Source organism: Erinaceus europaeus, chromosome 7 (genome assembly GCF_950295315.1).
Source record: "Erinaceus europaeus chromosome 7, mEriEur2.1, whole genome shotgun sequence".
Classification (NCBI taxonomy): Eukaryota; Metazoa; Chordata; class Mammalia; order Eulipotyphla; family Erinaceidae; genus Erinaceus; species Erinaceus europaeus.
In genome coordinates, this window is record NC_080168.1 from 2,058,781 (window position 1) to 2,072,606 (window position 13,826).

General features: G+C 55.5%; 3 protein-coding genes across 6 annotated transcripts in view; 2 read left to right on the forward strand and 1 right to left on the reverse strand.

Annotated features, from left to right (window-relative positions):
* Nucleotides 1–3,968, reverse strand: part of OBSL1 (obscurin like cytoskeletal adaptor 1) — a 29,950-nt gene extending 25,982 nt beyond the window's left edge. For 2 of the 3 annotated variants that reach the window (XM_060193652.1, XM_060193651.1), the window contains exon 1: nucleotides 2,826–3,968. In XM_060193652.1, coding sequence (XP_060049635.1) covers nucleotides 2,826–3,837 — 1,012 coding nt within the window. In that variant the 5' untranslated portion in view covers nucleotides 3,838–3,968. The remainder of the gene's footprint in view (nucleotides 1–2,825) is intronic. The other variant, XM_060193653.1, reaches the window with a different exon arrangement.
* Nucleotides 1–13,826, forward strand: part of STK11IP (serine/threonine kinase 11 interacting protein) — a 136,687-nt gene that overhangs the window by 98,289 nt on the left and 24,572 nt on the right. The window lies entirely within an intron of this gene.
* Nucleotides 4,063–8,383, forward strand: INHA (inhibin subunit alpha). Its single transcript, XM_007531993.3, has 2 exons — nucleotides 4,063–5,084; nucleotides 7,400–8,383. The coding sequence occupies exons 1-2, from the start codon at nucleotides 4,415–4,417 to the stop codon at nucleotides 8,212–8,214; spliced, it is 1,485 nt and encodes a 494-aa protein (XP_007532055.2). The 5' UTR covers nucleotides 4,063–4,414; the 3' UTR covers nucleotides 8,215–8,383.

Below are 13,826 nucleotides of genomic sequence, written 5' to 3' on the forward strand. Positions count from 1 at the left end.
ATAAAGTGAATCTCTCTGGGTGGGGGGTTGTAAATAAATGGACGGAGAGAGGGAGAGAGCCTGGTGGTGGGAAGGACCAGGGGAGCCTCCTGGGAGCCTCCTGGGGAGCATGTGCTGGTGCAGCTCTGCCTCTGTGCTCTGCCTCGGTGGGGTGGTGTCTCTGCCTTTCAAGAGGGGCCACCCTGTCCACGCAAGTGCTGCCTGTCCGAGTGTCTGCCAGCTGGCACTCAGGAGACCTGCCAGCAGCACTGGAGGTGTAACCCAGGAGCTGTGTGAACTGCTGTGTCCGCCTCCCCCCTGGAGTCTCCATATCTGAACCACACAAACACCCAGTGCACACTGCTGGATGCTGCCTCAGCCTTGCAAAACGTGTGCCAACCTCTCCTTTCTCCTCCCTCTCTGTGCAAACCTCTCCCGGCCAATGGCAGATCGGTCAAAACTTGCCGGGGCGGGTTGTTTTCCCCCATCACGTTTACCTGCAGTCAGACTCAGGAGTGTCTCAAAATATTGCCTGTGGCGGGCCAGATGGTGACTCACCTTGCAGAGCACACACACAGCCACGCCAAGGACCTGGGTTCAAGCCCCTGGTCCCCACTTGTGGAGGGACAGGAGTGGAGCCCCACGGAAGGCAGAGCAGTGCTATAGGTGTCTCTCCTCCTCTCTCTCTTTTCTCCCTTTTTTCTGTCTCCCACTCTCTATCAAAAAGCAAGAAGGAGGAGGAGGAGGAAATGGAAGAGGAGGAAGAGGAGAAGATGGCCAGAAACAATGGAGCCATGCAGACACTGAGCACCAGTGTTAATCCTAACGGGAAACAAAACAACCACCTGGAAAGGATTCCTGCCCAGCGCTCACAAAGCAGACCCCTTAGGAATGCAACTGCCACTCAAACTGAGTGCATTCAAAAGCACAGCCCTTTACTTGTCACCTACCAGTTTTAAAAGCGCATGTTATGGAGGCTGGTGTGTATACATCAAGTTAAGTGCATGCATCACCATGCTCAAAGACCTGGGTTTGACCTCCCACTCCCCACCTGCAGGGCAGATGCTTCAGGAGCAGTGAATCAGGTTTGCAGGTCTCCCTCCCTCTCTCTCTCTCTCCCATTCCCCTCTCAATTTCTCTCTGCCCTACCCAATACAATACAAAGAAAGAAAAGCAAAGAGGAAAACATGGCCATCAGGAGTGATGGATTCATAGTGCCAGCAGCAAGGCCCAGTTATAACCCTGGTTGGAAAGAGAGAGAGAGAGAGAGAGAGACATGTTATAAGAGCCTGCGGAACAGCTCACTTGGATAGTTGACAGCTTTGCCATGTGTGCCACCTGGGCATGAGCCCCGTACCTACAGCACTGAAGGAACCTTCAGTCAGCTTCTCTGCCTCTCAACTCTGCCTCTCATCTTCAAAGTGTTTTATTAATTTATTTATTCCCTTTTGTTGCCCTTGTTGTTTTATTGTTGTAGTTATTATTGTTGTTGTTACTGATGTCGTCATTGTTGGATAGGACAGAGAGAAATGGAGAGAGGAGGGGAAGACAGAGAGGGGGAGAGAAAGACGCTTACAGACCTGCTTCACTGCTTATGAAGCGACTCCCCTGTAGGTGGGGAGACAGGGGCTCAAACCCAGATCCTTACACCAGTCTTGCGCTTTGTGCCACCTGCGCTTAACCCGCTGTGCTGCCGCCTGACTCCCCAAAGTCTCTCTCTCTTTTAAAAAAATCTTATTTTAATACTAGACTAGACCACAACACTGTTTAGCTCTGTTTTACGAGATAGTGCTGGGGATTGAATTCAGGACTCTAAATGCACTAAAGGCATAAAAGTCTTCTGCATAACCATTAGACTGTCTCCCCAGCCCATCCGTTTCTATCTCAATTAAAAAAACAAAACAAGGGGACTCAGAAACCTGCATCCATAAAATGTGCTCTGTCCCTGTTTGCTACCAGGGCCCCAAAAGGAGTCGCTAGTAACAAAGAGCTTGCAAAGGGGGAATGCTAGGCCTCCCTCTCCACATGCACAGCACCGGCTGCCCCTGGCTTGGCTAACAACTTCCAGGGTGCTCTGGGGCTCCCCTAAAAAGAAACCCCAACCTCTCGAGGAGGGGCTGAGGATAGGGAGTGGGAGGCGACTGCAGATGGCATTTTTTAAAAATTATTTTTTAATATTTATTTATTTATTTTCCCTTTTGCTGCCCTTGCCTTTTTATTGATGTAGTTATTATTGTTGTTTTTTATTGATGTCGTTGTTATTGGATAGGACAGAGAGAAATGGAGAGAGGAGGAGAGATAGAGAAAGACACCTGCAGACCTGCTTCACTGCCTGGGAAGCGACTCCCCTGCAGGTGGGGAGCCGGGGTCTCAAACCGGGATCCTTACGCCTGCCGGTCCTTGCGCTTTGCGCCACCTGCGCTTAACCCGCTGCGCTACTGCCCGGCTCCCTACAGCTGGCATTTTTAACTTTCACCTCCTCTCCCACCCACCTTGGGACCCCGGGAGTACTGGGTAGGTGTGTGTGTGGGGGGAGGAAGCCCCAGCGTGCTCTGGGACCTTACTAAACAAGAAATCCCTGCGTGCCTGGGGGCTTGTGGGAGGCAGCTGCAAATGGCATGTTAACCATCTGCCCTTTCCCCACCTTGGGGGTCACTCCGAGCCCTAGGTAGGTGGATGGGGGGGGGGGTGGAACTCCAGGGGACCCTAGCTAAAAATAAACCCAGTCTCTGGAGGGGCGGAGTGGGAGGCTGCAGCCAATGGCACGTTAAGCCTCTGCACCTCCCCCACCTCGGGGGCCCACCTGGGGCGGGGGGCCCAGGGGCGCTGCGGGCCGGCCCGGCTACCTTTGACGTGCAGCTGCACGGCGCTGAGCGTCTGTCCCGCCGAGTTGCGCGCGGCGCACACGTACAGCCCGCGGTCCCGGGCCTGGCAGTACAGCACCTTGAGCACGAAGCCGCCGTCGCGGTCGCGGTACATGAGGCGGCGGCGGTCGGGCAGCAGCGGGCGGCCCTGCCAGTGCCACTCGATCTCAGGCTCGGGCTTGCCCATCACGTAGCAGCGGAACTTGGCGTGCTTGCCCTCGTTCACCCAGAAGGTCTTGGGGGCGCCCCGGCCCGGCTCGGGCTGCGGCCGCTGCTCGGCTGCGCCGTCGGGGTCGTCGGGGGGCCCGTCGGGGGGCAGGTGCACCTGCAGCAGCGCGCCCACCTGCGCGTGTCCGTGCGCGTTGCGGGCGTGGCACACGTACACGCCGGAGTCGGGCAGCCGGGCGGCGGGGATGCGCAGGGTCAGCCGGGCCCCCCGGGCCCCCTGGGCGCGCCGCGGCTCCAGCGCGAAGTGGCCGCTGTCCCACACCTCGTCGAGCGCCATGCCGTCCTTCTCCCAGCGCAGCGCGGGCTCGGGCAGCCCCGCCGCCTCGCACGACAGCACCACCTCGGCCCCCCGCAGCACCCACTGCGAGCGCGGCCCCGACACGAAGGTGGGCGCGCCCGGGTCCTGCGCGCCGGCGGGCGGCGGCGGGGGGCGCTCGGAGGGCGGCGGCGCGGGCGGCTCCAGCACGGTGAGCGCGGCCGCCGCGTAGGCCTCCCCGGCCGCGTTGCGGGCCCGGCACACGTACACGCCCGCGTCCCCCGGCAGCGCGGGGCTCAGCAGCAGCCCGTGCTCCGCGCCGTCCCGCGGGAAGCTCAGGCGCTCCGAGGCCTGCAGCGGCCGGCCGCCCTTCTCCCAGGCCACGGTGGGCGGCGGCTCGCCCAGCACCACGCACCGGAGCTCGGCCTCCGCGCCACTGGGCACCCGCACTGGCCGCGGGAAGCGCAGGAAGCAGGGGGCGCTGCCCTGGACCCCCGGGCCCGCCTTCATCGCGGCGGCGCTGGGCGCGGGGGGGCTCTGCTCTTAGCTCCCGCTCGGACCCGGGTCGCTGCTTGGAGGCGGCTCGGACCCGACTGTCGCTGCTCGGCGGCGGCTCGGACCCGGGTCACTGCTCGGCGGCGGCTCGGCCTCACCCGGAGCTGGGGGGGGGGGGGGCAGTCCTTCCTGTCGGCCTCTCCCTCCAGCCAGGGGCCCCACTTCCTGCCCGCGGAGCCTCCTTCCCCAGCCCCCTCCGGCAGGCAGGGCCTCTTCCCCCGCCTCCCTCCCGCCGCCAGGTCCCCAACTGCCCGCCAGGCTGGGGCCGGAGTGGCCCAGGCGCCTGCAGCTGCCAATCCCAAAAATATTCTCTGATGACACAGCTGGAGGACAAGAGCCCAGACTCCTCCTCAGGCTAAGTTTAGAGCAGGAGGAGGGGACCCCCACCCCCTCTGGAGCTCCAGTTCTTCCCCACTCCTTCCCCAAGCAAGACCAGCCTGCAGCTGCTTAGTGGAAATGGACTGTGGAAAGTCTGACACAGGAGTCTGGGGGAACTGGTGCACCCCAGCCGCCCCCCATCCCCCCCCACTGCATGGAGTGTTGGGGTGTGCAGTTCTCTAGGCTATGGGTGCAGGGAGGAGGGAAGCGTTCCTCGGGTCACCTCTGTTGGGTGCTCGTGGGTCAGCCTGCGTTGGGGGTGGGGGTGTCTGTATCAGGTGGGTCACTTGGGGTGAGAGCCCTCCCCAGCCCCTCCCCCACATTCCTGGCGGGAGTGGGAGATAAGGGCTCAGGGCCACAGACATCTGCGTCAGAGATAGGAGGTCTCAATGCCACGGGGCAGGGGCAACTGGGACTTGGGGGCGTGGGAAGGCCTCGCACAGCCCGCGTGAGAAGGGTAGAAAGGGTGGTGGGATGGGGCGGGGAGACGGGGCAGCCTCCGGGGAGACCCTGGCAGGAGGGGCAGGTGCCGGGCAGCAGGGCCAGGCTGGCAATGTCACCCAGGATGCCACTGCTGCTGCTCTGGCTGCTGGCCCCTCAGGGTGCCCAAGGGTGCCAGGGCTCAGAGCTGGACCGGGAACTTGTCCTGGCCAAGGTGAAGGCGCTGTTCCTGGATGCCTTGGGGCCCCCCGCACTGATCCGGGAAAGTGGGGACCCCGGAGCCAGGCGCTTGCCCAGGAGACATGCCGTGGGGGGCTCGGCTCGCAGGGGCTCTGAGCCTGAGGACGAGGATGTCTCCCAGGCCATCCTCTTCCCGGCATCAGGTAATGAGGGTGGGAACCTGGCGGTGGGGGGTGTTGAGAAGAGGGGGGTACCGGACGGAGCAGGATCCTAGAGCTGCCACCCAGCATGCTGGCATTGCACATCAGGCCTCTCAGAGCCGTCTCCTCACCTGTTAGGTGGACAGTCCCTCTCAGGATGTGTTTAGCTGTGTGGCTTGTAGGGCTGAATGGGAGTGCTCATTTGGGGGGGGGCACAGGTCTGCAGAGGATCGTGTGCCAGGCATGGTGCCCTGGCTTTCCCCTTCTGACTCCAGACCTTGTTTCTTTCTCTTTTTGAAAAACTGTGTGTGAGTGAGACCAGCTCTCTGCTACTTACGATGTCCTATTTGCTTTTTGTCTTTTTTCTAGGAGATGCTTATGTATTTACATTTGAGAGAGCTTCACGTGAAGCAGAGAGGAATACTGACAGAGAAGTTAGGCTATCACTCTGGCATCCTGGTGTCTTTCTTCTTCCCAGGTGATGCCAGGGCTTCACACCTCCAAGGCCTAAACTCTATGACTGAGCTGCCGCCCACAGTCCAGTTGTGTTTCTTTTTCTCCAAGAAGCTGAGACTTGAGTCAGTGCCAGGGATGCAGGAGAGAGGCCACCTGGGAAACATCCACTTTCTCAGCTCCTGTGTAACCCTGACACCTCCTCCCACTGGTCCAGGACAGCCTTCCATGGGGGGCGATTCCTCATTCTGGGCAAACTTGCTCTTAGAGGCAACCACTGCCTCTCTGTGACTCGGTCCCTAAGCGGCAAGGGGAGGGTAGCTTTGGGATGAGGCAGAGTCCCAGCCTCCTTGCTTAATAGTTAAATGCCACTTTACCTTTCTAGCCCTCAGTTCCCTCATCTGTGAAATGGATTTCATTTATTTATGTATTTATTTACTTAATAGAGACAGGACCTGAGAGGGAAGGGAGACATAGAGAGGGAGAAAGAAAGAGAAATACCTGTAGCATTGCTTCACTGCTCGTGAAGCTTCCAACTGCAGGTGGGGACTGGGGGTTTGAACCCAGATCCTTGCACACGGTAATGTGTGCCCTCTACTGGGTGTGCCACCGCTGGGCCCCACCACCGCTGAGGTTATAATGAGAGAATTCACACAACAGATGAGCCTCAGCTGCCACTCATTCAACTGGTGCTGGTCTTATTTAGTATAATCTAGCTACACATCAGGTAAAGCTGCTCAGCATACTTCTAGAAAATTCTTTTATGCTTAATTTTCTTCTCTTTCCTCCAGTGTGTGTGTGTGTGTGTGTGTGTGTGTGTGTGTGTGTATGTGTGTGTACATCTATCTTTTTAAACTGGTCTTATATTTGCAAACTCATTGAGCAGTATTGCTGCTGGGCCCAGAGGGGTAAAATGTGGCATTGCCAATGCCAGTGCATACCCCCCTCAGGACCACATCTCACATGCCCAGGCAAACGGATGAAGTCTAGTGCTGAAGGCACAAGGCAGGGCTCTCATGTGTGGTTGATGGGAATAGGAGTTGGCAAAACCACTCCAGAGAGAAGCTGCTAACATCTTTTGTTTTACTAGTGATTTAATATTTACTTAAAAATTGTAAGACAACCCCTGTTGTCTTATAATTCCACACTGTTCCCACCACCAGAGCTGTGTGTCCCCATTCCCTCCACTGGAAACTGCAATGGTTCTCCCAAGGTCACAGGTAGACTACTATTTCTGTAACTATCTATCTGTCTATCCATGTATCTGTCTATATTTTTGCCCATTTTTTCCTATGGTCCTGCCTTCTCTTCCTTTCTAATTCACACCTACACCTATTGCTACCTCCAAATACCTCTCCTTTTATCCTCCTCTCTCTGGGTCCTGATGGAATTGGAGTTCAGAGCCCTCTGATCATCTTCCCCTGACATTTCTCCCCCTCTGGAGGTATGGACCCAACTTATTTTCTTTCTTTTTTTTTTTTTTAGAACTTTTTTTAAGGAATTTTTTTTAAACTTCATTTAATTTGATAAGACAGAGAGAAGTTGAGAGGGAAGGGGGATAGAGAGGGAGAGACACACTCAGACCTGATTTACCAATCGTGAAGCTTCCCCTCTGCAGATGGGGGGGGTTTGAACCCAGATCCTTGTGCATGGTAATATGTGCATTTAACCAGGTGCTCTACCACCTGGACCCCACCAAAATTCTTTTTGGGGAGTATAAGGTAGAAGTTCTGGCCTCGGTCTAAATCCTCCATTGGGGGGAGCCTCTGATGGGCTTCTGAAGGTGGAGGGAGGGAGACCCCCCCAGCCTGGCATGCCAGGGGAATACCAGCTGAGCCCCTGTCCCTTCTATATGTCCCCTGCAGATGCCAGCTGTGAGGACCAGGGCGAGGAGGGTGAGGAGGGCCTCTTCACTCATGTGTTCCGGCCGTCCCAGCACACTCGAAGTCGCCAGGTGACCTCAGCCCAGCTCTGGTTCCACACTGGGCTGGACCGCCAGGCCACAGCAGCCGCCAACAGCTCGGGTACCTTGATCAGCCTGCTGGTGCTGGCCCCAGGGGGCCCCCAGGCTGTGCCCACGTCCCCGGGCCCCGCGCCCCAGCGCTGGGTGGTGTTGCAACTGGACGCCTCGGCCCTTCCGCTGCTGAGCCAGCCCGTGCTGGTGCTCCTGCTGCGGTGCCCGCGGTGCTCCTGCTCCGCCAGGCCCGAGGCCACGCCGTTCCTGGTGGCCCACACGCGGGCCAGGCCGCCCAGCTCCGGGGAGCGGGCTCGGCGCTCCACGCCACCGCTGCCCTGGCCCTGGTCGCCGTCTGCGCTCCGCTTGCTGCAGAGGCCCCCGGAGGAGCTGGGCGCGCACACCGACTGCCACCGTGCCGCCCTCAACATCTCCTTCCAGGAGCTGGGCTGGGATCGCTGGATCGTCTACCCGTCCAGCTTCATCTTCCACTATTGCCACGGGGGGTGCGGGCTGCACGCCCCCCAGGACCCGCCCCTGCTGGACCCGGGGGCGCCCCCCACCCCTGCCCAGCCCCTGCCCTTGCTGCCCGGAGCTCAGGCCTGCTGCGCCGCCCTCCCCGGGACTATGCGACCCCTGCGTGTCCGCACCACCTCGGATGGGGGCTACTCGTTCAAATACGAGACGGTGCCCAACCTCCTCACGCAGCACTGCGCCTGCATCTGAGCGCCAGGCCAGCTGAGGCCAAGGAAAGCCCCTCCTCCCCTCCTCCCCTCCTCCTCCTCCTCTCTCCTCCAGGCCCCCTCCTCCTCCCCGCTTCCTCTTCCATTTCCCTCCTTTCTGTCTGAGGCCGCCTCTCCCCAGGGTGACAGGTGACAATAAACAACACCACGCAGATGCCTTGGCATTCGTTATTGGGGTTCTCTGATATTGGGGAATGTCAGGAAAAAAAGTTAAACATGGTGCTGGTAAGATTTAGAAGTCTTACTGGGGAAGGTCATGTTCTGGGCCCCAGAAGCATTGGGCCGTGGGACCGTGGGTCACTCAGCCTGCCGGGCCCTGGGGGACCTGGGGGGCCTGGGGTTTAGAGCTGTGATTGGGGGTGGGAAGCTGCAGGGAGGGGTGCAGTGAGATACCCCACCTCTCCACAGCCACACGGGAGCCATATGCAGTTCTGGGTCACCTTGGGCCCAACATACCAGTGGGGTGGTTCCTCTGTCACACCCACTGACCAGCACCCGCTCCCAGGCGGCCCTGGACCCCTCCCCAACCACGGGCTCTGCCCAGCTGCTGGGTACTGAGCTCAAGGTCAGGACACAGGAGACTGGCCAGAGCTGCTCAGGGGCCTCCCTCAGAAGGTGGGGGAGAAGCGGCTGTGCGAGAGCCTTGGCCTACAGAGCTTGCCCTAGTCTCCTGGGGTGGGGGGTGTGTGGTGTGTGTGTGTGCGTGTGTGCATGTTTGTGTGTGTGTGTGAGCTCACGCTCCACCAGAGCCACTCCCACTATCACAGAGGCCCTCCTGCAGCCCAAGCTCTGGAGGGCAGGTAGGGGTCGTCCCAGGAAGGAGATGTGGTGGTGGGGACCCTCTTGTCCCTCACACTCAGGTTAGCAGCTCCCCCCCCCCCCCCCCCCCCGCTCCCTCCAAGTCTGCCCCTCTCCCTGCCCCCAGCAGCCCACAGACGAGGCCAAGTCCCAGGAAGACTGTGACTGCTGTGGGGAGGGGAGAAGGCCTGCTCCCTGCCCCTCAGCCCCACTGTGTCCACCACATCAGCACTGTAGTGGCGCTGGGCTCAGGGCTCCTGGGACAACTATAGGGGTGGCTGGGAGGGGGTGGTGTGTGCAGGGGTGGCTGGGAGGGGGGTGGTGTGTGCAGGGGTGGCTGGGAGGGGGGTGCCCATGTGTGCAGGGGCAGGGAAAAGGTTGCTAGACTTGGCAGCAGTGGGAAAGGGGCATTTCTTTTCTTTTTTTTTTTTTTTTTAATCACCAGAGCACTGCTCAGCTTTGGCTTATGGTGGTGTAGGGGATTGAATTCGGGACTTTGGAGCCTCAGGTATGAGAGTCACTTTGCAGAACCACTATGCTATCTACCCCTGCCCCTTTTCTTTCTTTCTTCTTCTTTGTAAAAATATATTTTTGGGGTCGGGCTGTAGCGCAGTGGGTTAAACACACATGACGTGAAACTTGAGGACCAGTGAAAGGATCCCAGCTTGAGGCCCCGGCTCCCCACCTGCAGGGGGTCTCTTCACAGGCAGTGAAGCAGGTCTGCAGGTGTCTGTCTTTCTCTCCCCCTCTCTGTCTTCCCCTCCTCTCTCCATTTCTCTCTGTCCTGTCCAACAACGACAACATTAGTAACAACAACAATAATAACCACAACAATGATAAAAAGAAGGGCAACAAAAAAGTAAATAAATAAAATATTAAAAAATATATATGTATTTTATTTTATCTTGATATGAGAGAGAGATACAGAAAGACCAGAGACCTGATCATCTCTGCCTGATGGTGGTGCTGAGGTTTGAACCTGGGACCTCAGAGCCTCAGACAGAATGATCTTTTGCAGAACCATTATGCTGTCTGTCTCCCTAGCTCGATCTATCTATCTATCTATCTATCTATCTATCTATCTATCTTTCTTTCTTCCTTTCTTCAAGACAGAGAAGTTGAGAGAGGAGGGGAGATGGAGAGGAGGAAGAGACACACCTGCAGCCCTGCTTCACCACTTGTGAAACAGCTGCCCCCCCCCGCTACCCCCACAGATTAGGGACAGGGAGCTTGAACCTGGGTCCTTCTGCATGGTGATGTGTACACTCAGTTGGGTGCATTTCTTTTTTTTTCTTTTTTTAAAATTTTTTAAAAAATATTTTATTTTTTTTCTTGTTTTTTAAATTTTTTAAAATATTTTATTTTATTTATTTATTCCCTTTTGTTGCCCTTGTTGTCTTATTGTTGCAGTTATTATTGTTGTTGTCGTTGTTGTTGGATAGGACAGAGAGAAATGGAGAGAGGAGGGGAAGACAGAGAGGGGGAGAGAAAGATAGACACCTGCAGACCTGCTGCACTGCCTGTGAAGCGACCCCCCTGCAGGTGGGGAGCCGGGGTTCGAACCGGGATCCTTATGCCGTTCCTTGTGCTTTGTGCCACCTGCGCTTCACCCGCTGCGCTACAGCCCGACTCCCGGTTGGGTGCATTTCTGCCTGGACTACTCTTTCCACTCTCCACCTTTCTCTCTCTCTGTCTCTCTCTCTCTTCCAGAGCACTGATAAACTCTGGTTTATGGCTGTACAGGGGACTGAATCTGATACTTTGAGCCCCAGACATGAGAGTCTCTTTGCATAACCACTCTGCTCTCTGCCCTCCCCCCCTTTACAAACAGAGGCAGAGTGAGTGGGAGAGAGCATGGCACCACAGCTTCCTTCTGTGCACTGGGGCTGGGCTGGAACCTGGGCCTCATTCAGGTGAGCTGTTTCACCGACGCTGAAAAGGATCCGTCGTCCGTCCTTCCCTGCAGCCCTGGGACGTGAAACACACACAGCGGCCCTGCTGAGTAGCTTACCTTGGCCAGATTTTTGGTTCTTTTTATTCTAGAGAGGGAGAGACAACACAGAACAACCCCACCACCCATAGAGCTACCCCCGTGGTATCCACGGTGCTCTCATGTGGTGCCAGGGCCTGAATGCAGGCGCGTGCACATAGCAAGGTGTGCACTGCACATTGTGCTGTCTCCTGTCTAGAATGGGAGATTTCCCGGGAGCCTTTCTGAGTCCTGCTTTTCATCTAGCTCCCTCACCAGCTGCCGTGAAGTTGTCTCTGAGCGCTGCAGTTCTGCTTGGCTTAGGGTTCTCCTTCCTACTGGGTTCTCCCAGGACCCCTGCTGTCTAGCCTTTCCCTGTGTCCAGGATGCAGAGGAGATCTGAAGGCTGAGGCCCCATTACTGAGGGGTGCAGGGCTCTCCCCCCAGCCTGTTAGCTGATGGTTACAGTTAGAGAGGGGTTTCCACAGTGAGACAGCAAGCAACGTGGGGAGTCTAAGTCAGAGGTCCTCCTCCTCCTCTTCTTCCTCCTCCTCCTTGTCCAAATCATTTGACTGGAGGAATAATGGCTTACAGGACAGCTGCTTACATGTGGGGACTGTTTCTTTTCTTTTCTCTTTTTTTGTCTCCAGGGTTATCACTGGGGCTCGGTGCCTGTACTATAAATACACTGCTCGTGGCAGCCATCTTTTTTCACTGTCATTGCTGTTACTGTTGTTTTTGCTGTTGTTGGATAGGACAGAGAGAAATTGAGAGAGTGTCGAGTTTCATCACAGGTGAGAGAGAAGAGACCAGGCACTCATGGCGGAGCAGGAACGTAAATCTTTATTCACGCGGACGCCCCAGAGTTGGGTGTGAGCACAGCGGTTTAGACCATGTGGAGCTAGCAAAATGGCCACCTCCCGCTATGCCCATCCGCCCTTCTCCAGGTCTTCTCTGGGTCAGAACACAGAAGAGAAAGAGAGCGAAACTGGAGTAGCAGTGGGTTTTATAGGGTAAAAACCAGAAGTGGCAAGTTGGAAATGGTGGCTAGGAAAGGGGATAGGAAAGGGTGTGGAGAGAGGCAAAAGGCATGCTGGGAAGGTGAAAGCATCCTTAGCAACTGTTGCAATGGTTTTAACTGAATTAGCAATACCCTGAGGGGATAACGTGGTGGGCATATTTCAGGGAAAACAATGATTATGTAAGCAGAGCAGGGGGGTTGGCTTTAAGGCCCAACAGAGAGGAGGGGAAGACAGAGAGGGGGAGAGAAAGAGAGACACCTGCAGACCTGCGTCACCGCCTGTGAAGCGACCCCCTCCCTTGCAGGTGGGGAACTGGGGGTTTGAACTGGGATCCTTACAGTGGTCCTTGTGCTTCCTACTATGTGTATTTAACATGGTGCCATACCGCCCGGCCCCTATGGGGACAGTTTCTTATCTCCCAGTGATAGGTGTCTGCCCATGCTCTCACCCCCAAACTTAAGTCCTTGTCCACCTTCTTGCCCTGAGTCCTCCATGCTGTCACTACCTCTCCCATCTCCCTAGCCTTCCCTCCCTTCAGAGTCATCACCTCCAAATCCAAGTTTCAATTTCCAGAGGTTTTCCTTCTAAAGATCCATCTTTTATTTGAAAGTTCTCCTTTCTAAGAATATATAAGATAAGGGAGTTGGGCATTAGCGCATTGGGTTAAGCACATGTGGCGCAAAGCGATCCCAGTTCTAGCCCCCGGCTCCCCACCTGCAGGGGAGTCGCTTCACAGGCAGTGAAGCAGGTCTGCAGGTGTCTGTCTTTCTCTCCCCCTCTCTGTCTTCCCCTCCTCTCTCCATTTCTCTCTGTCCTATTCAACAATGACGACATCAATAACAACAATAGTAACTACAACAATAAAAACAAGGGCAACAAAAAGGGAATAAGTAGATTATTTAAAAAAATTTTAAAGAATATATAAGATATATATTAATATATTCATTCCTTTATTTTTAATAAGGGAGAAATACAAAGAGAAAGATACACAGAGACAGAGAGCCCAGAGCTCAGCTCAGCTCTGGCTTCTGATAGTATGGGTGATTGAACCTGGGATCTCAGAGCCTTGGCATGAAAGTCTTTTGCAGAACCATGATGCTGTCTCTCCAGCTCTATTTCCTTTCTCTTTTATTTTTTTTAATATTTATTTTATTTATTTATTCCCTTTTGTTGCCCTGGTTGTTTTATTGCTGTAGTTATTATTGTTGTTGTCGTCGTCGTTGGATAGGACAGAGAGAAATGGAGAGAGGAGGGGAAGACAGAGAGGGGGAGAGAAAGACAGACACCTGCAGACCTGCTTCACCGCCTGGGAAGCGACTCCCCTGCAGGTGGGGAGCCGGGGGCTCAAACCGGGATCCTTATGCCGGTCCTTGTGCTTTGCGCCACCTGCGCTTAACCCGCTGCGCTACCGCCCGACTCCCTTCTTTCTCTTTTCTTCTGATTTAAACTAGAGCACTGTTTGGCTCTGGCTTATGGTAGCGTGGGGGCTAAACCTGAGACTTCAGAGCCTTAGGCACAGACATCATTTGAATACCCACTGTACTTTTATCTTCAGTTCCCAGTATTTCTTTTACTGGAATATAGTGGTTTGTTCTTAAGATATTACTTAGAGAATTGAAACTTGGCAGCTCTAATTGGCACCCTAAGATTTTTCTTTATAATTTGGTAGCTAAAATCCCCCAAACCAATCTGCAAGTTTAGGAATTGGTGATATGAGACACATTTTCCAGAATCTCTGAGACCTTGGATGTTGCTAACTTGGTAAACCAAGAAGATAGAACTATCTGTGTCTTTAAGGACAAAGGA

Excerpts from the sequence above, each read along its gene's own strand:
- INHA (XM_007531993.3), top strand. The coding sequence starts at position 4,415 with ATGGAGTGTTGGGGTGTGCAGTTCTCTAGGCTATGGGTGCAGGGAGGA. Across the intron at positions 5,085-7,399 it reads CATCCTCTTCCCGGCATCAG|ATGCCAGCTGTGAGGACCAG; the intron begins GTAATGAGGGTG and ends TGTCCCCTGCAG.